General features: G+C 44.9%; 2 protein-coding genes across 2 annotated transcripts in view; one reads left to right on the top strand and one right to left on the bottom strand.

Annotated features, from left to right (window-relative positions):
- Positions 1-20,690, top strand: part of Dysb (dystrobrevin binding protein dysbindin) — a 51,017-nt gene that overhangs the window by 22,083 nt on the left and 8,244 nt on the right. The window contains exons 7-8 of the mRNA XM_037427313.2: positions 4,689-4,829; positions 9,142-9,255. Coding sequence (XP_037283210.1) covers positions 4,689-4,829; positions 9,142-9,255 — 255 coding nt within the window. The remainder of the gene's footprint in view (positions 1-4,688; positions 4,830-9,141; positions 9,256-20,690) is intronic.
- LOC119167181 (uncharacterized) lies at positions 14,199-15,978 on the bottom strand. The gene has a single exon (XM_075877216.1). The coding sequence runs from the start codon at positions 15,934-15,936 to the stop codon at positions 14,335-14,337; it is 1,602 nt and encodes a 533-aa protein (XP_075733331.1). The 5' UTR covers positions 15,937-15,978; the 3' UTR covers positions 14,199-14,334.

A 20,690-nucleotide genomic window follows, 5' to 3' on the forward strand; every position in this document is an offset into this window, starting at 1 on the left:
GGACGGTACGCTTCGCTTCTGTGTAGATTACAGAAAGCTCAACAACGTCACAAAAAAGGATGTTTATCCGCTGCCGCGTATTGATGACTCGCTTGACCGACTACGACGAGCGAAGTATTTTTCTTCCCTGGATTTAAAGAGTGGCTACTGGCAAATTGAGGTTGATGAGCGCGACCGCGAAAAAACCGCCTTTGTCACGCCGGATGGCCTCTACGAATTTCGGGTGCTACCGTTCGGACTCTGCTCTGCGCCAGCTACCTTCCAACGCATGATGGACACTGTGTTGACTGACTTAAAATGGCAAAGCTGCCTTGTGTACTTGGATGATGTGGTCGTGTTTTCAACCAGCTTCTCCGAACATCTGAAGCGACTACGACAAGTACTTGAGGCGATTCGGACGGCTAACCTTACGTTAAAGCCGCAAAAATGCCATTTCGGTTACGAAGAACTAAAGTTCCTTGGACATGTCGTAAGTGCAGAAGGCGTCCGTCCTGACCCTGAGAAAACCGCCGCTGTCGCAGCCTTCCCGACTCCTGCCGATAAGAAAAGTGTGCGGCGGTTTCTTGGTCTATGCGCGTACTACCGGCGCTTTATAGGCAATTTTTCGAAAATTGCCGAACCATTAACTAGACTCACTAGAGACGATACGCCGTTCGTTTGGAGTGCTGAACAAGAATCAGCATTCACAGAGCTTCGGCTTCGCCTGGCATCACCACCTGTTCTTGGACATTTCGACGAGGAAGCCGAAACAGAAATTCATACCGACGCCAGTAACGTCGGTCTGGGCGCGGTACTCGTCCAACGGCAGGAGGGAATTGAAAAGGTCATCGCCTACGCAAGCCGAACCCTAACACGCCCGGAGTCAAACTACAGTACCACGGAGAAGGAGTGCCTTGCTGTCGTGTGGGCAATTGCTAAGTTTCGACCTTACCTTTACGGCCGTCCATTCAGAGTAGTGACGGATCATCACTCGCTGTGCTGGCTTACGAACCTCAGAGACCCCTCCGGACGACTGGCAAGGTGGAGCCTACGTCTGCAGGAGTACGACGTCACTATCGTGTACAAGTCCGGTCGTGCACACGAAGATGCGGACACGTTGTCACGCGCGCCAGTTGAGCCTGCCGCTCAGAGCTTCGAAGAGGACTGCCCTTTCCTTGGCTCCGTAAGCGTAACAGACTTGGCTTTACGGCAGCGAGCAGATGCTCAATTGCGACCTATCATTGAACATCTAGAGGGCCGCAACGTATCACTGCCCCAGCATATAACTCGCGGATTGTCATCCTTCTGCTTACGACAGGGCGTGTTGTACAAGAAGAACGCAGCCGCCAGCAACAAAACTTACCTGTTGGTCGTCCCCGCAGAGCTGCGTGAGGAAATTCTATTTGCCTGCCACAACGAGCCTCCATCGGGCCATCTGGGCATCACCCGAACCATCGCTAGGGTACGAAAGTCTTACTACTGGCCGAAACTTGCCGCTTGCGTTAAACAGTACGTTCAAGCCTGCCGCGAATGCCAGCGCCGAAAATCCCCATCTGTTAAGCCTGCGGGATTACTTCACCCTATCGAGCCACCCAGAACATCCTTCGATCAAGTCGGCATGGACCTCCTGGGTCCGTTTCCCTTGTCATCTTCCGGCAACAAGTGGATAATCGTCGCTACAGATTATCTAACCCGCTATGCTGAAACTAAGGCGCTTCCTAAAAGCACGGCTTGTGAAGTTGCTCAGTTTTTCATCGAGAGAATTGTATTACGCCACGGTGCTCCATCCTGTGTCATCACAGACCGAGGAACAGCGTTTACAGCAAGGCTCCTTGAACAAGTTTTTCAGTTAAGTTACTCCACGCATCGCAAGACAACAGCGTATCACCCTCAGACAAATGGACTGACCGAGCGGCTTAACAAAACGATGACTGATATGCTGTCTATGTACATAGACGTACAGCACAAGACGTGGGATGAAATACTGCCTTACGTAACATTCGCGTATAATACCGCTACGCAAGAGACCACACGATTCACTCCGTTTCGTCTTCTATACGGTCGGGACGTTCAGACGATGTTGGACGCAATGCTCCCATGCGACATTGACAACATCGAGAATCTCGACGAAGATGCTGAGTGTTTCGTGCAACGAGCCGAGGAAGCACGTCAACTAGCCCGCGTAAACATCAAGAAACAACAAGGCGTCGATGCACAGCGCTACAACCGCTGCCACAGACAAGTCGATTATAAACCAGGTGACCAGGTGTTGGTTTGGACCCCTGTGCGCTGCAAAGGTCTCTCTGAGAAGCTTCTCAGTCGGTATTTTGGCCCGTACAAAGTGCTACGACAAGTGAGCGACGTCAATTACGAAGTCCTTCCGGACGGAAGCCAACCACCCCGACGCCGACAGCTACGACCCGAGGTTGTGCACGTGGTGCGGTTAAAACCGTACCACACACTGTGACAATGTTTTTTTTTTTTTTTACGATACACGCTTCGTTTAGCATCGAGGCGATGCTCTTCAGGGAGGAGGGGCAGTGCCGCGCGCTTGAGCTGCCAGCGCAAAAGAGGCAGACGAAGTGGCAGTTCCCCTCGTGCCATTTGTTCTGTTTTTGGCTGCGCTGAGCCGACCGCTCTTCGGACTTTTGTGAGGACGCCTTAAAAACGTCTCCTGTCTCTTTAACGTGACAATATCTTATCAGTGTGAAGCACCACTTATTGAGCTATTTTTACTGCCAGTGGGGGACATTTCTGACACACTGGAAGATTGAAAAAGAAAATAAAATCTTGAAAGGCTTCCCCACCTTCTCCTCCTCCTGTTTGTAGCTACTCGCAGTAAGAACTTTTGGAATGCTGTTGTAGGTCGAGGTACCTGAAGTAATGCCCTTTCATGCTCAAGTCTTATTGAAGCAATGTGAAATGCACTTTTTGCAGCCTATGACAATGTTGTGCTCAGTGAAAGGAATTGCAAAAAATGAGTGAGATTCTGAAAGCTTTATTGGAAGTACACTGACAAAAGCATCTGCATTTTTGATGGAGGCGAAAATGTTTGAGGCCTGTGTACTTAGATTTACGTTCACGTCAAAGGACCCCAGGTGGTCGAAATTTCCGGAGCCTTCCAGTACGGTGTCTCTCATAATCATATGGTGGTTTTGAGATGTTATACCCCACATATCCACTAGCCACCCTGTTTACGAGGTGTCTCCTGACGGGAAGGGTACCAGAGTCTTGGAAGAACGCTAACATCATCTTAATACATAAGAAAGAAGATGACAAGGACTTGAAGAATTACAGGCCGATCAGCTTGCTCTCTGTAGTATACAAGCTATTTACAAAGGTAATTGCTAACAGAGTAAAGAAAACATTAGAATTCAATCAACCAAAGGAACAAGCAGGATTTCGAACAGGCTACTCAACTATTGACCACATTCATACTATCAATCAGGTAATAGAGAAATGCTCAGAGTATAACCAACCACTACACATAGCCTTCACAGATTACGAGAAGGCGTTTGATTCAGTAGAAATATCAGCCGTCATGCAGACACTGCGGAATCAGGGCGTAGATGAAGTATATATAAACATTCTGGAAGAAATCTACAGGGGATCAACTGCTACCATAGTGCTTCATAAAGAAAGCAACAGAATACCAATCAAGAAGGGTGTAAGGCAGGGGGACACAATCTCCTCAATGCTATTTACCGCATGCTTACAGGAGGTTTTCAGAAGCCTAGAATGGGAACAGTTAGGGATAAGAGTTAATGGAGAATACCTTAGTAACCTGCGCTTCGCCGATGACATTGCATTGCTGAGTAACTCAGGGGACGAATTGCAACTCATGATTACGGAGTTAGACAAGGAGAGCAGAAAGGTGGGTCTTAAAATTAATCTGCAGAAAACGAAAGTAATGTACAACAACCTCGGAAAGGAGCAGCTCTTCGAGATAGGTAATAGTGCACTTGAAGTTGTAAAAGACCATGTCTACTTAGGGCAGGTAATAACCGCTGAGCCTAACCACGAGATTGAAGTAACTTGAAGAATAAGAATGGGGTGGAGCACATTCGGCAAGCACTCTCAAATTATGACAGGTAGATTGCCACTGTCCCTCAAGAGGAAGGTATATAACAGCTGTATCTTGCCGGTAGTTAGCTACGGAGCAGAAACCTGGAGACTTACAAAGAGGGTTCAGCTTAAATTGAGGACGACACAGCGAGCAATGGAAAGAAAAATGGTAGGTGTAACCTTAAGAGACAAGAAGAGAGCAGAGTGGATTAGGGGACAAACGGGGGTTAAGGATATCATAGTTGAAATAAAGAAGAAGAAATGGATATGGGCCGGGCATGTAGCGCATAGACAGGATAACCGCTGGTCATTAAGGGTAACTAACTGGATTCCCAGAGAAGGGAAGCGGGTTAGGGGGAGACAGAAGGTTAGGTGGGCAGATGAGATTAAGAAGTTTGCGGGTATAAATTGGCAGCAGCAAGCACAGGACCGGGTTAACTGGCGGAACATGGGAGAGGCCTTTGTCCTGCAGTGGACGTAGTCAGGCTGATGATGATGATGATGACCCCACATATCAATCAACAATCAATAACAAAAGCATGATTGCCAGCTGTATCACATGTTCACGCCTGTGGCGAAATGTTGCACTTGCTGAAAAGAAAGGTAGCTGAAAAAAAAATGTTACCTTTTGGTCTGTTGTCTAGATAAACTGGAGGACGACCACCAAACGCTGCTTCGACAGCTGGAAGAACAAGAGCGAGAAGTGCTTCGGGAAAGGCAAGAGACCTTTGGAGAAGTGTTTCGCAGAGATCTTGAAGCATACAAAGAACAAGGGACACTGCACCGTAAGTACATGCAGTTGTTTATATGAGCACCTTCATTTTATTTTCTACAAGTTAAAATTCACAGTCCACATTTGTGTGCCTAATATACAAAACGGTGTACACAAAACTAGTACACAAAACTAGTACACAAAATTGCGTACTTGCCCTATACATTCGTGATACAACAACATTGGCATCTCTTCAATGAATGCTACGTGTTGTGGTTAATGTGAAAATATATTGTGCAAGAACAATGGTGGCCGTGGTGGTGGTCTGTGTGATGTTGTTAACAAGGAATGATACTACTACAGCACCCTGTGTTTCTTTTGCCACGAAAAAACAAGCTAAAAATTAATGTGCCGAAACTGGCTTACATTTAATGATTTGAAATACTTCAGACACATTCTTAACACAAGGGGATTTCCAAAAACCTTGTTTTGTGAAGTTTTTGGATTTCCAAAAACTTCACAAAAGCAATTGTTTGGTTTAAAGGGTTCTTCCATTTATGCTATACATAGTACTACAATCTGTGCTTTGTTATACCACTTACATACTATATCAATGTGCTTGTGAGTACTCCTGCTATTCCTGTGTTGCTTCTGGAAACGCAGAATTCGACTGTGCATTTACATTGGGATCATAGTCACTAACAACCATATTATGTAAAAAAGAATTAATTATAGGGAGAAATAACTATTGAGAACATGTCCAAAGATGTTGCAAAATGAAAAGAATTTCAAGTGCTTGTAGCCGGACTAGTTGGCTATTGATCTTGGTGATATAATTAAAGGATGGTGCAACAAAAAGTGAAACACAAAGAGAGTAAAAACACAGAATGAGCAGCCCATCTGCCAACTGAAATTTTAATGCCAAAAACACAGACATTCATCACGCTGCCTGCTTCAGAAATGATTGGTGAGCAGAAATTCGGAAAAAAGAGAAGAAAGAAATAAACAAACAAAAACTGAGACAGATAACCCTAACATGGTAAATTCAAAGTGTATTTCCACCAGTCCTTGCTGAAGCACATGGTCCGACGCCTGTCATTATAGAGGATATGTTTGTAGTTGACTGTAGCCTGAAGTGTCTGAAAAACTGACATTGATACTCTAATTGCTGGATTGCAGTCTAATTGTCACTAGTACATATCCCTGGTTGAGCCCTGCAAGCTAGCCGTGCCAAGAACCCAATATTGGTATATTATGCAAAAGAGGTAGTGCTTTATGTAAGAAGCAGAAAAAGCCAAAGCTCCTTTGACAACGTTCAAGGATACGAACACAAATACAGTTACATGCTGTAGTGTTGAAGAGATGACCAAAGGAAGAATTCACATTTCTTAGAACAAATTGTCTAAATCTAATGCTAAATCGTCTTTTAGTACCGGTATTGCAGTTCTCTGAGAATGTATGCAGCATCAACTAAGTGCTCAGTGAGCTGCAATTCGATTGAGCAGCCAAGATAGAGAACCATCAGCAGCAAGCCAAGCGATCAAGGCATCTATCTCACAAGCATAGATCAGAGCGCTGGACAGGTCAGATATTAAAACAGAAGTGCAAGAAGTGCATGCATGAATCAATTGCCTCTGAGTACAATTGAGCTGAAGGAGATGGGCTAACCTGTGCAGGAGGGTCATTTATGGAGAATTAAACTGCATGCTCTCACGTCTTTAAATAAATTTTTTCCAGTGTGGCACTCTTCGATGATTTTGCACTTTTATAGAAGCTTGTTTCAGAACTGCAATGACAAGAACCATTCAGAAGACTTTGCAGGCTAAAAATGAGTGAGAAACGAATATGCGCATGTTAAATTTTCAAATTGCTTCTACCAGAAAAAGAGTACACATTTGTGAATTGCAGTTACAAGAACAAAAAAAAAAAAACTGTGTTTTCAGGTGTAATCTTCCATGGTAACTTAGCAGGTAATACGTTGTGCTGCTAAGCTTGAGGACGCAGGTATCGATTCCCAACCATGGTGGCTGCAATTCGCTGAGAGAGCAATAACAGAACACTCATGTCACTCAGGTGCACGTCAAATAATCCTCAAGTGGTCAAAATTTATCTGGAGTATCTCACTATGGTGTGCCTCATGACAATACAGTCAAACCTTGTTAATACATACCCGCTTTCAACGTACTAACAGTTAAAACGTAGTTGCGATGAATCCCCGACCTAGTTACAGAGAGATTAGTGCATTCGGTGACCGCTTAAGCCGTAGTGGTTCGTCCTATGCCTACCGGTTAGTGCATACCAGTTGCGCACAGCGATCTCTTTTTCTGCCATAAAATTTTACTGCACTGCTGAATTTCCGATGCCGCAACGTGCTGCAAACGATTTTTCGTTGTTTCTAAAAGTGCGGAGATTGGCCGATCAATTATTCTGACTTCCGCTCGCCTGCGGCGATTCCTTTGCGGGTAATCATCTGGAGAGAACGAACGTTGTGGGTGGCGACCACCGACAAACGTGCTGGTATGATCATTTATCATCAACAAAAAGCTTTATCACACTAAGTATACCGAGCGATTCGCTGGGGCACGCGTGTGGCGTAGCGCCACTTTAAGCCTACTGCACGCTTTTAATAGGAGACTACCTGAATGCATTGGATGCAGCCTTGTTGTGCGGGACCATAATCATATTGCACGTACCACGTTTGCAGAAGTGAAAGCGGCTCGCTAATGCGGAGTCGACTGTTGCAGGTCGCGGACATCGAGAAAATACGCTGTATTGACGGTATCGCGCCAAGCGCATGAGTGCAGCACAATAAGCATAGTGCTGTTGTAATCATATTGCACACTTTATGAGGCAACGGCCTGAACGTGGCTCCATCTTCCGTCAGGATTGTTACAGCATCGTGAAGTGCGCATAGTTCGCAGGAGGCTCGTTATCGCCGCGTTAACCCAACAGGCTACTTGTCGCATATGTGCATTGTGAGCTGAAGTGGACGTATTGTACAGCAAGTGGCTAAGTCACAGTGAATTTCGAGCAGGCAAAGCGTTGCACGCAGCTAGCCAGTAAACGATTGGCTGCATGCAACTGTAACGTGGTAAAAAAAAAAGTTAATATTTGCTAAGTATGGAGATCGCAGTACGCATGTATTGCCGACAGTCGATTATGTACCTTCTGCTGCTGTGTCAGTCGTTGGGTATCCGTGAACACACCCTGGGTGCCGCTGCGTTGTGTCGAAATGCTACTTGGCATCGTCACTACGTGCTATCGGACTGTCGTATGAGAGCGCCAGAACTTTTCCTGCACTTTGGTAAAAAGAAAGAGCTTTGTAGTGGGCTCTATAGGCACTGTCCACTGACCAGAGGGACCTGCGTTGCTCACACTGCCCCGTCTCAAAGTCGCTGACACTGGCCGTTAGGGGCATGCAGAAAAAAAAGACGTGTGCATGCGTCCCCCGTGTTTGCCGGTCACAATTCTCTCTGTGATACAGGGTGCGAGACGTGCACATCGCGTTTTATTTTCACTTATCCTGTCTCAATTTTGCTTTTTTCATCTGCTAGGCTATGTCTTGGCGTTGCATTCAGATCGGGAAAACCCGACTGCATGGTGTCTATAGGCACTATTTGCTGTACTACTGTAGTTATTCTATTGTTGGCGGCATGGCGCACGTCAGAAGATGCAGATTTGTGCTTGCGAATTGTATCGTTAGTGCATAGTTATTACGCGTTCTACGGCAGGTATGTATTTACAAGGTTTTGCTGTATCATGACTTTTTGTGTGGGGTTAATGAAATTATCTACATGCTATTAGGACAAGGCAAAGTATCATGCTAAATTTCAAAATTATCGGCATGTTGTTTCAAAAGCTGCTGTAAAGATGTGGCGATTCTCAGATTTACAGTGAAGTATAGTTGCTTTGCTGTTGCAATACTATGAGTGGGATAATTAGTGCCCATCGTATGCATGGTGATGAAAAATAAATGTTATGCTGCAGTCAAACTACAATATAATGTACATGAATAAAATTAATTGTCCGACGCAGAAACCAAGCATACGTTTTTTCGCTGATATTATGGCTAACCAAATTATAAAACTGGCATGCCTGTAATCTAAATGAGACACTTTTGTTCGCATTTCGCAACTTACCTTGCCTCGCTTTCACACGCACAAAAACACGTGTGCTTACATATACAACCTTGCATGAAGAAACGGCTTCTTTTTAAGATTAAAGGTACTGTCATCAGGTGTAGCATGCATTAAATTGAATAGTGAATCCATCATGTTGTTATTAAAACAGTGTTATGGAAATGCTTCAACAAAAAATTTTTTATCAGTAGTACATACTTCTACATGACTTGTGTTAACGTATAAATGCATCAACGTCTAATGCAGGAATTGAAGCTGTGCACGGCGCACAAGTTGACTTGGAAGACATTGACCTGGAAGGGAATGATGAAGAGCGCGAAGCGCTGAACGAGTTTTTGGCTGATGTAATCTCTACCACAGGTTTGTACTGCAGTCCGTTTGACACATCAGTAGAGGCTGAAGAATAACTTAAGTTTCTTTCCACCGTTACTCAAAATCACTCTGAACACAAAACTAATGTGAAATACAGCTTTGGGACATGTTTCAGGCTGTGTTATACTTGTCATTAAAGCACTGTCCCGACTCATTCGCTGTGAGATGACTTACTAGCATAGAAATCTTAACGGAAAAGACTTATGACAGAGCGCTGGACTTTAATCGACCAATTCTGTCAGTAAACTTGCAAGGAATCCACGGTATGCCCAAACAAATGCACCGACATGTGCCAGTGAATTTGCTACAAAAAAAAAAAAAAGCAGCCAAATGTGCAGAGAAGTGACAAAAAAGAGATAATCGCACAAAATGAGCCATTACACATCATTGACTGCAAGGTTAAGATACAGCGCTTCTTTTTCTCCTACCAGAGATGGTACACTTATGCATTTACCAGCAGGACCTAGTACTAGAACTCCAAACCTACTTAGATAGCCTGGTTTCTATAGGAGCTCTCATTCAATCGTTCACAATTGTTGTCACTTTCATTACCTGTTCATCTGCTACTCGGTGACATTGTTATTAGAATGCCTGTCTTCAGCTGTCACAAATCGCCAGCATATATGACTTTCTTCATTAACCTAGAAAAGGGCTTAGGTAATGTTTTAGTTCACTGTGTTCAGGTATTCATTGTACAGTAGTTGATTTGCGTGTAAAATCGTATAGTTACAAAGTATATAGCTTTACTAATTAAAGGTATGCTTTTTACTGTTCCACCGATTGAAACAAAATAACATACTATAGAGTTATTGTTTGCAAGTTTTTCGACTTGTCAAACACTCATTGCAAAGTTTATGTAAAATAAGCTTAGGCTGTCTGATGTGACTGAGAAAAAAATGAGCCTAGGTGGAGCAGATGGCTACTTGAGGCTACTGTGGCCTTACAAGCACAATCTTGACAAACTGTACGCTATGTAGCAACCAGGGGTGTAGCCAAGATTTTGTTTTAGAGGGGTCCAAGGGGTCCAACCCTTCTCTATCTATGTGCAAGTGTCACAGCATCTGTGTATATACATAAAAAAAAACAAAGGTTTCAGAGGACATGTTGAACCATCTTTCCTGGCTATTCTGATTGTATTGTGGATATATCAAGGCTTGTAGATAATAAAAGCTAGTAGTGAGCATGAATAGATGAGTGGCTAATGACTGGGACAGATAGAAGTACTATAGTCATTCTTTTGTTATGAACTATCAAAAAATATACCTATATGAAATACTATTAGTATTAATTTGCCTGCTTGAAGCACTGCCACATACTTTTTTCTTCTGCTGCTATATATAATGAGAACCAATAAGGCCAGTGACATGCCAGCTGATGGTTGTTTATTTTCAGACCTAGGGTACACGTCTGCAGAAATATACAGTAGACTCAACCTGAAGGCGTCGAAAAATTATGTTCCATTTATCAGGAGTTCCGTTTACCGTGTGATGAGCAGGGTTACAGTGCTCATGTGTGAAACCAATCATATTATAGTCAGTTTCATATTTAGCAGCAATTGTGTATAACATATTTCTGTTTACTTGAGAGTGTACTGTACGTGAAGCAAAGTCCTTTTTAAGTGAAATTGAGAAAAATGTAGTTTGCTACTGACATATGGTCAAGCCTGCTCCAACAATTTTGTGCGAGTGTGCTCCTATCACCAAAATACCTCTAACCTATATTGCAACTATAGTAGCCCATTAGTATCGTCAGTAATGGGAGCAAAATTTCGATTTGGCTCTTATAGATTGGAACATTTATTCAGGCATGAATTGGCTATGCTAAAAAAGTCTAAATGGTGGGGAATGAATGATATAGCCATATTTTGTGACAAAATTGGCACCGTCCTTGTGCATTCGTTGGTGCAGTCCTTTGTTGCTTGGACGTAATGACAATAACTTCACTTGTAGAGCCAATAGTCCCTCCAAACAACAGCTGCACCGCTTTGGACTGTCGGTGGTGTTTTCTTGTTCTAGGCTTTAAAAAAAATGTTTCAGTTCTTCTCCTTAACTGGTTTTATGCCACACCATTTCGAATGACTTCTTCAAGAAATATATCTGTGCCCAATATCTTAATTTCAGTTCACTTCACTTCACTTCACTTTTATTTCCTTAAAGACCCCCTGTAGGGGTATTACATAAGGGGTGGTGCATAACAAAAAAAAAAAAAAAAAAAAAAAAAAGAGAACTATACAACGGTGTTTTTAATGGCTTCTGCAAACATAGATGGGTTAGTGATGGCACAGGTGGCGTGAGGAAGGCCATTCCAGTCTTTTGCTGCTCTTACGAAAAAGGAGGCTTGGAATACAGTGGTCCGGGTACGTGGTAATGCGACTTGTAACGGATGACCAGTGCGATGGGATATGTGCGGAGGGGGCGTGATGTACGGTGGATGATTCAGTGAACTGAAATAAAACATATGAAAAAGAGAGAGGGTGGCACACCGTCGGCGTGAAGCAAGGGTTTCTAGACCGGATTCCGCCTTTAGAGATGAGATGCTGATATCGTATGAATATGCAGAATGAATGAACCTGGTAGCCCGATTTTGAAGTGATTCGAGTTCACTTATGATGTATGATTGATGAGGGCTCCAGATGGAAGATGCATACTCGAGTTTGGACCTGATAAATGATTTGTATGCAAGCGTCTTGACGTGAGGCGGAGTATGGCGTAAGTGTCGTCTGAGAAACCCGAGTGATTTATTAGCAGACGAGATGATGTTAGTAGTGTGATGACGCCAAGACAGGTCATGAGCCAAGGTGATGCCGAGGTATTTGAATGATTGAACTGATTGTATGGGAACATTAGTGATGGAATAGGTAAACTCAAAAGGGTTACGGTGGCGAGAAAAAGAAACGAGCTTACATTTATTAGGATTTAAGTTCATTAACCAACGATCACACCATGTTTGTATGTTGTTAAGATCATGCTGAATTAGTGTTTGGTCATGAATGTTGATTACTGATCGGTAGATTACGCAGTCATCGGCAAACATACGAAAGTTACATGATACATGCAATGGTAGGTCGTTAATGTAAATTAAAAAGAGTAGAGGCCCTAAGACAGACCCTTGCGGGACACCTGAGGTTACAGGTAGTCGGTTAGATGAGTGATTATTAACAAACACAAATTGGGAACGATTAGTCAGGAAAGATGTTATCCATGCAAGTACATTAGGATCTAGATTTAACAGAGATAATTTAAGAATTAGGCGTTTGTGAGGGACAGTGTCAAATGCTTTGGCGAAATCCAGGAAAAGAGCATCGGTCTGAATGTTGCAGTCAAGGTTAGAATGTAAGTCGTGAATGAAAATGGCCAGCTGCGTTTCACAAGAATAACCCCTTCGGAACCCGTGTTGAGAAGGATGAAAAAAGTGCATTGAGTCCAAGAAGTTGATGATATGGGAGTAGATGACATGTTCCATGATTTTGCAGGGGATACTTGTTAAGGATATGGGACGGTAATTTAGTGGAGAATCTCTGTTACCTGATTTGTAGACTGGAACGACCTTGCCTACTTTCCAGTCTGCTGGCAGAATGCTTGATGATAATGACTGCGAAAATAACAATGTAAGGTATGCGGCACACACATGTTTAACATTTATGAGAAGTTTTGAATTAATGTCATCCACACCTGCAGAAGAAGAAAGCTTAATCTTTTCTATAATCGAAATGATGCCGTCCGTAGAAAATGCAATCGGGGGCATAGACTCGGTGCTGCGCGCAGGTGAAGAAAAATCGGGAACTGAACTCTCATTCGTAAAAACAGAGAAAAAGGCCTCGTTAAAAAGGTTCGCGCATTCATTGTTGTCGACTATATCGCCATGCGCATTTGAAAGACTAGTGGTACGCATCTCCTGAGGGTTTATCACCTCCCAGAATTTGCGAGGGCTGGTTGCAAGCATTTTGGGCAGCTCTTCATGAAAGAACACGTGCTTGGCGTTTCGAATGGTTCTAAGATAATCATCTTCCGCGGCGTAATATTTTTCCCATAAGGACAGAAGTTTAGACTGTTTGGCTGATCGGAAGAGGCGTTTTTTCTTGTTTCTTAGCTTGTGAAGTGTACGTGAAAACCATGGCTTGTTTCGGTTTGCGGTAAACGTTATTTTTGGGATAAATTTCTCGACAAGAGTGGCTAACTTATCTCTAAATATAATCCAATTCTCATCCACAGAGCGTGTATGGCTTATTCTCTCGAAATCAGGAAGAAAAGATATCAATTCATTATTGATGGCACTATAATTGCCCTTGTCGTAAAGACGGATTGTTTTGGTGACAAGATCGCGTTTTACAGGTCGAAACGCAAAGGCCGCATGGATTACCTTGTGGTCACTGACGGCACGCAGATATGTAATTGATGATAAGCTCTCTTGATGACTAGTTAGTATTAGATCTAAGATGCTGGAATTGCTCTCTGTAACGCGCGTTGGTTGGGATACAAGTTGGGTTAGATTGCAATTCAGGCAGAAATCTATGAAGTCCTTTGCGGGCTCACTGCCCACAGCTGACGGGACGCTACTACTCCAATCTATTTGAGGGAAATTAAAATCGCCGAAAAGCAGTATCTCTGCTTGCGGATACTGTTTCCCAAGGTCACTCAGGTTGTTGTTGAGCTTATATGCGAAATCTGGGTCACTGTTCGGGGGCCTATAACAAACGCCTACAAGGACAGTATGAGGGCGAGCACGGCAAACGACCCAAAGAATTTCAAGTTCAGGAGAGTTGGTCCTGGCCACCGAGCACGATAACTGTTGGTGCACAGCTATCAGAACCCCGCCTCCACGTGCGCCTGTACGGTCCTTACGATAAAGTTGAAATCCAGGTAGGTGATCTAGCACTTCTGCATCGGTTATATCATTTGTCAGCCAAGTCTCGGTTATCACCAATACGTTACTGCTTGATGACAAAGCAAGCTCAGAAAAAGTTATGCGTTTCGGAAAAAAACTGCGCGCGTTAGCAAAGACTACCGAAAGTGACAGGCCAGATTGAGGTGTGGGGGTGTGCCCGGCAGATTTGCGCCGAGGAAATTGCTACGACGCTTCCCTTACAGTTTGCGATTGCTCATCGTAGACGTAGCGCTTGTGACCCATTAGCAGTGTCTTGTACGTGATGGAAAAAGGCAGCGACTTGGTTTTAGCAAAGGCAATCAATTGCCGACGGACGTTTTGCACACGACGTGAAAAATCTTCACCAACACTAAAAGTGGTTCCTTTAAATTTCCGTCCATTAGAAAGAATCTCTCCTTTTGTTTTATGGAATGCGAATTTAACTATTATGGGGCGATGGTGGTTAGTACCCTTGCGGCGACCCAGACGATGCGCGCGCTCAATTTCCTTCGGATCGATGGAAATACCTAGACGATCACGGCAGTGCTTGATGACAAGTTGTTCAACTTGGACAAGTGCTTCCGATCCAGTTGATTCAGGAAGGCCATAAAATATGAGGTTATTGCGCCGAGAATGATTCTCGGCTTCATCCACGCGTGCTTCAAGCTTGCGCAGAAGGTCACTCGCGCGAGCGGTGTCACTTCTGAGCGCTTCCACATCAGTACGTAAGGAAATAATATTTTGGCAGTGCCCTTCCAGATCAGTCATGCGTCTACTGAGATCTGCTATAGATTTATCTGTTGATAGCAAATGGGACTTAAGGTCCTGTACCTGACTGATTAATTCCGTCTGACCGGCAGACAATTTCTGCAGTTCAGTTAGTACAGCATTAGAAGCAGGACCCGGATTGCTTTCAATATCGCCCGACATCATCAACAAGGCACGAATAACACGAGAACACTCAAGTGCAACAAGAACGCAGCAGTGTGGGCTCGGCAGCTGAAACAGCAGGTAATTACTAGACTTCTTAGCGAGAAGACTGTAAGTTTTACTAACCTGCATGACAAGAGTGAAAGGATTAGCGGTCTGCGTTGGTGCACAGCCGCCGAGCCCACACAGCGCCGCCGGCAAAGGCCGCTCTTTTGTAGTCGACACAGGCATCGATGCCGATGCTGATAGCGTCGACCAGGTTTTGTCGAGGACCATGTAGCTGACCGGTGGCGCCGGAAGGGATCCAGATCTGTTGCGTGAGGTGAAATCCAGTGGTTCCAAGTACGTTGCGGTTGATAAGCTTGTGTCGAAGACCAAGAGGGCGTGACAGGTAAGCGTGCCACTTTCGCTGGAACGATGTTGATACTGCAACGGTGTGGTCAAGGAAGCTGGCAGGAAAACGGAAAGCAGTATGCGCAGGAATGCGCACTGAAACACCTGCATGACAAGAGTGAAAGGATTAGCGGTCTGCGTTGGTGCACAGCCGCCGAGCCCACACAGCGCCGCCGGCAAAGGCCGCTCTTTTGTAGTCGACACAGGCATCGATGCCGATGCTGATAGCGTCGACCAGGTTTTGTCGAGGACCATGTAGCTGACCGGTGGCGCCGGAAGGGATCCAGATCTGTTGCGTGAGGTGAAATCCAGTGGTTCCAAGTACGTTGCGGTTGATAAGCTTGTGTCGAAGACCAAGAGGGCGTGACAGGTAAGCGTGCCACTTTCGCTGGAACGATGTTGATACTGCAACGGTGTGGTCAAGGAAGCTGGCAGGAAAACGGAAAGCAGTATGCGCAGGAATGCGCACTGAAACACCTGCATGACAAGAGTGAAAGGATTAGCGGTCTGCGTTGGTGCACAGCCGCCGAGCCCACCAGTTGTCTCCATTCCAAGTATATCGTCTTGGATTGAAACAAGGACAGGATGCTGTAGTGCAAAACTTGAACAGAATGAAGTGGGGAAGTCAGCCTCTTACTCTTTATACTCTTAGAGTTTTGTCATATAACATCATGTCCTTCACCAAGTACCAACTCCCCCCCCCCCCCCCCCCCCAAAAGTAATTGCCCAATAACACTATTATAGCAAAACAACTAGGACACAAATGACACAGATTGAGTTTGGCTATGTTGGTTGTTTTGGTCAGTTATTGACACAAAGCTGCTTTAATTAATCTGCCTCAGTTTTATTTAAAAGAGGTGTAGGGTTTGGCTCAGTCCTATTCAAAACGAGTTTTTTATGCTCATGCTGCAACGAGGAATTGCCTCATTTTGTTAGCCAATATTCAAAAGGGAGGTTAGATACTTCAGTGTGCTTTACGTTCTCGTGATATTTAGCCCAGTTTTGGTTTTGGGATTTGGCTCTTCAGAGGGGGGGGGGGGGGGATGCCACGTATATTGTTCCAGTTCTCATAGGCTTGCTAGCACTCAATGTAATAGTAGGTAAGTTTTTTTCTCTCACAAATGTTTTGACTATAACACTACAGCTTTTTTCAAGCAAAAACACAGTTGTATAATTTCTTTTTTGTTTAAAGCTTATTTTATTCCTCAAACCCAGATTTCGTTAGCACAGATATGATGCTTTTGAACCTCTTGTCTGTTGCTGGAAATTTTGTATGTAGTCAGTTGCTTGTGGTTAGCGTCGTTACTCAAGAACTCAGTTCACCTTTCTTGCACGACTCTTTGTACTTAAAGAATCCCCCACACCAAATTTGGAAACTTCAAATGCCTGTGTTCTCTGATATTCCTCCAGCTCTGGGCACGCCTGACCGATCATGAGTAATAAACGTTGCCTTTAAAATATTTTAATTTGGTTTTAAAGTAAGCGTGAGCGGTCATCCAAATTTTTAGCACCTCGTGACATTGCCACTAGCATGATGGAGACATATCATAAAGAAACCCTTGTGACATTTCATAAAAAAAAACTTGGACTATCTCCCCGAAGGGCACCCTGATGGGATGCGAAGCAGCAGCGTTGTGCACAGGTGGCATCACGGGTTGAACGGCACTAATGCGGGCACTGCGGTGAACGCTGGAAAATTTGTTTGAAGCGATGGCTGGCGTAGGTCTTGTAGGAGACACAAACAGACATGTTTCAACCCGTATGTTAGACGCACGCCAGGTTTCTTGAGCTTGAACCGACGAGTTCGCGGTGTAGCGAGCGGCAGTCACGGCAGGTGTTGCGGGTAAATGGATGAGGCGGCAGATGCAGGCGAGGGGAGTGTGACGATACGCGCAGCAGCAGTGTGACCTACTTGGCACTGCACTAACACCTGCGGCATGCTTGTAGGAGGGAAAGCATCATACAGGCTGGTCAAAGAGCTGCTTTACATCTAAAAAGCGAGTATTGGCGACATCGCAGAACATTCGTGGAGTGCACACGAAACCACGACATGCACCCAACCAGGATTATTATTCCTCGCCTCTCTTGCTCTTTTGTCGGGATGCTGTCAAGGTGGTTTTGGCTATCAAGGCGGTGATGTAGGCTAGTTGGTTTGAGTAGCTTGTAATCGTATTTGTAGTAAAAAAAACAGATGCAGACACGTGTTTTTTACTGGTGTTTGCTTTTAGTTTTTTGGGCTACGAATGGTTTCAGCTGTTTACTTCAGTAATGCTTTTTCATTTTCCTGAGGAAGCACACTTAGGGCACCCACGTCATTTCAGTTTTCACTGAGCGGGTCCTCTGATTTGAAAACCGCGAGTTCGGTGTCACAGAAGCTAGAGCGTATGTGGTCTCAAGCTCTCCCCCACTGTTGTGCACTAGTTTTCTATATTTAAATGGGCATTTTGAAGTGATGCTAAAATTGATCAGAATTAATGACACTAACGTTAATTATATGATACACTGGAGCATTTACAATTCTATTTCGGAATTACCAGACAAGGCTACAAATCATGGTTAAAAAAGTCGCAAACAAAATTTCGCTGTTAAGAGACATTTACCATGTGCATTCAAATTCAAAGAATTTAGAAATAGCTTTCTATGGTATTCTTACTTCCAAAATATTGTGCACTTGTACATAATTATAGTACTCTGCTGACCGAAACATCTCCATCAACTGCGATGCACACCGCTAACAGGTGCTAACTAGTGCTGCACTGGTCATATGGCATGCTGTCCCTAGTGGCACAAGCGACTAACTAGAACACGAGCGCTGGAGTGTAGGAATCAGTGCAGGTCTAGATTTCAGTAGGTGATGTTTATCTTGAAGAATTGCAGCAGTGCCCTTACCAGAAATGCTCATGCTTTTCAAAATCATTTTAATAGCACAAGTGCAGAGATAACACTCACTGGAAAAGATTTTATATATGTCATAAAGGTGCCTGGTCCAATTGCTCTCTTTGGGAATTTACGCCGTCTCCATAATAGCTTCTTTCCGAGTTCAGGGTCATGGATAGTCTGCCATGTGATGTCCCAAACTATGTGGCTCTTTCCGACAACAATCAAGATCGCTTGCAAGATACCAGCCACATCGACATAGATTTCCTCAATGATTGCTTAGAAGAAAAGAGGTTGTTGCATTTAGTGCTGTTGCCTCTATGGGTAATCACGCTTGTTACTCGACACTCTGCAACAACAAAAGCGTCATATCGGGTGCCGACGCACAGCATGCATGGCACAGAATGCGAAACTATGCTGCAACTTTGGCCACTACGCAGCGTATATACAGTAGGATAGTGTGCACACTAGGGTCCCTGCAAGCCACAAATCAGCTTAGTGCTCTCTCTTTTTCTTGTTAGATGTCTCGATTTTGACCGCCTCTGTCAGCAGGATGTGCTCATCTTGCATCGAACCCGGCAAAGAGGAAAGCATACAGGCGAGACGGCCTAGAGCAAGTAACAGTGTTTAATACATCGCCAAAGGGACACGGCAACAAGCTGGGGAGCAGAGCTACGACAGATGCCCAGTCAAGACTGCCCCCTCCCCATATCTCTCTGCCAGTTTTAAAGAGTTCCAGATACTAGTAACGTCAGGATCCTTCGGACATTCCCTAATGAGGTCTTCGCAGAGCGCTCTTATCACAGATCACGGCACCGATCATGTGACGCATCACGCCACTGAGCACGCGACCAGATGCTACATTCAAACATGAGCCAGGCATGCAGGAAGCGTGAGCTCCCGTGCAGTCTCGCACACAACACAAGGCCAAAGCCTCACAAACGCTTTATTTTCCGCAGTAGTGTCTCGGGCACCTTGGGTGCCTTGGCATCTCGTCCACGCCTCCAACCACGAAAAGCCTACAGGCTCGGCAGTGTGGGCACGCTGTCTGCGTTCCCGCACCCAACGCCAATGAGGCTCAAGTAATCAAAGCTTAACAGACCCCCCCCCCCCCGGATGAAGTTGCTGAATGATAGGGGATAGCATCGACTGCCAAAGGGATCCACCGTCGAAGCTCACAGCCTTTTCATCTTGGGGCAAGGTCTATTCCTGGGTCCAGGCCTTGTTCCATCCTACGAAGGTTCTCTGATGAATACAAGGCATGCCAGAGGCTGGGGTTGAACTGCAGTGGGAGCATGGGGAAAAACAGCCACCGAGAAAGCAAGTGCGAGACGAGTGCCCACTGAACTCTGCCAAGCCTGCTTTAAACACAGAAGTGACAACTTTAGTACACAAGTAGGAGCACAAAAACACAGCCCTGATTTCGTTGCTCACCTGACAACACACAGGTTTCTCAAATGTATGGAAGAAATAACACCAAAACCCTGTCAGGAAGAAAAAAAATACCGGAGGCCAACTTATCGCCCAGAGGCTTCGGCTTAAGTCATCGGCATTGCCATGAAGACTCCCCTTCTTGTACTGTATTTCATATGAATACTGCTGCAAAACAAGGCCCTAGAGCAAGAGGCGACTATTTTTGGAAGAAGCTGTCAGCAGCCATTTGAGAGGACAATGGTCCGCCTCGATGGTGAACTTCGAGCCCGCAAGGTAGCACGGCAGCTTTTGCACTGCCAATAAGAGGCACGCACATTCGTTTTTGGTTGCACTATACGCTTGTTATCGCACACTCAGCTTACGACTGGCGTAAATGACTGGGTGTTCACCATCCTCTCCCTGTTGGCACAGCACTACTCCAATGCCTTGCTTGCTAGCATCACACTGAACTATAAACTCTTTCGAATAGTCAGGTGATTTAAGCAGAGGCTGACTTGTCAGGGCGGTTTTCAAAGCATTGAAAGCCTCCTTTTTACGCTCATCCCAGACAACAGTCTGCGGCTCAGTTTTCCGGAGAGCATTAGTTACAGCGCTAGCTAGTTTGGAATATCGTGGAATGTAATGTGGATAATAATTCGCGACCCCCGAAATGAGCGGATGTCTGTCTTTGAGCGTGGTCGTGGGAAATCACTTATGGCAGCCACCTTGACCTAAGAAGGTCAGAGGAGTCCCTCTCCGATTTCGTGGCCTAGGTAGACAACCTTAGCAAGTTGACATTCAGGTGCCATCACGGTGAGCCCCGCTTCAAACAATCGCGCCAGCACCACTCGCAGATTTCGCATGCGCACCGATGAAGAGGACGAATATATCGCAACATCGTCCAAGTCGGGTAAAGCAAAATCCCCAAGTTCTCACAACACCTTGTC

Source organism: Rhipicephalus microplus, chromosome X, assembly GCF_043290135.1.
Source record: "Rhipicephalus microplus isolate Deutch F79 chromosome X, USDA_Rmic, whole genome shotgun sequence".
In the NCBI taxonomy this organism is placed as follows: Eukaryota; Metazoa; Arthropoda; class Arachnida; order Ixodida; family Ixodidae; genus Rhipicephalus; species Rhipicephalus microplus.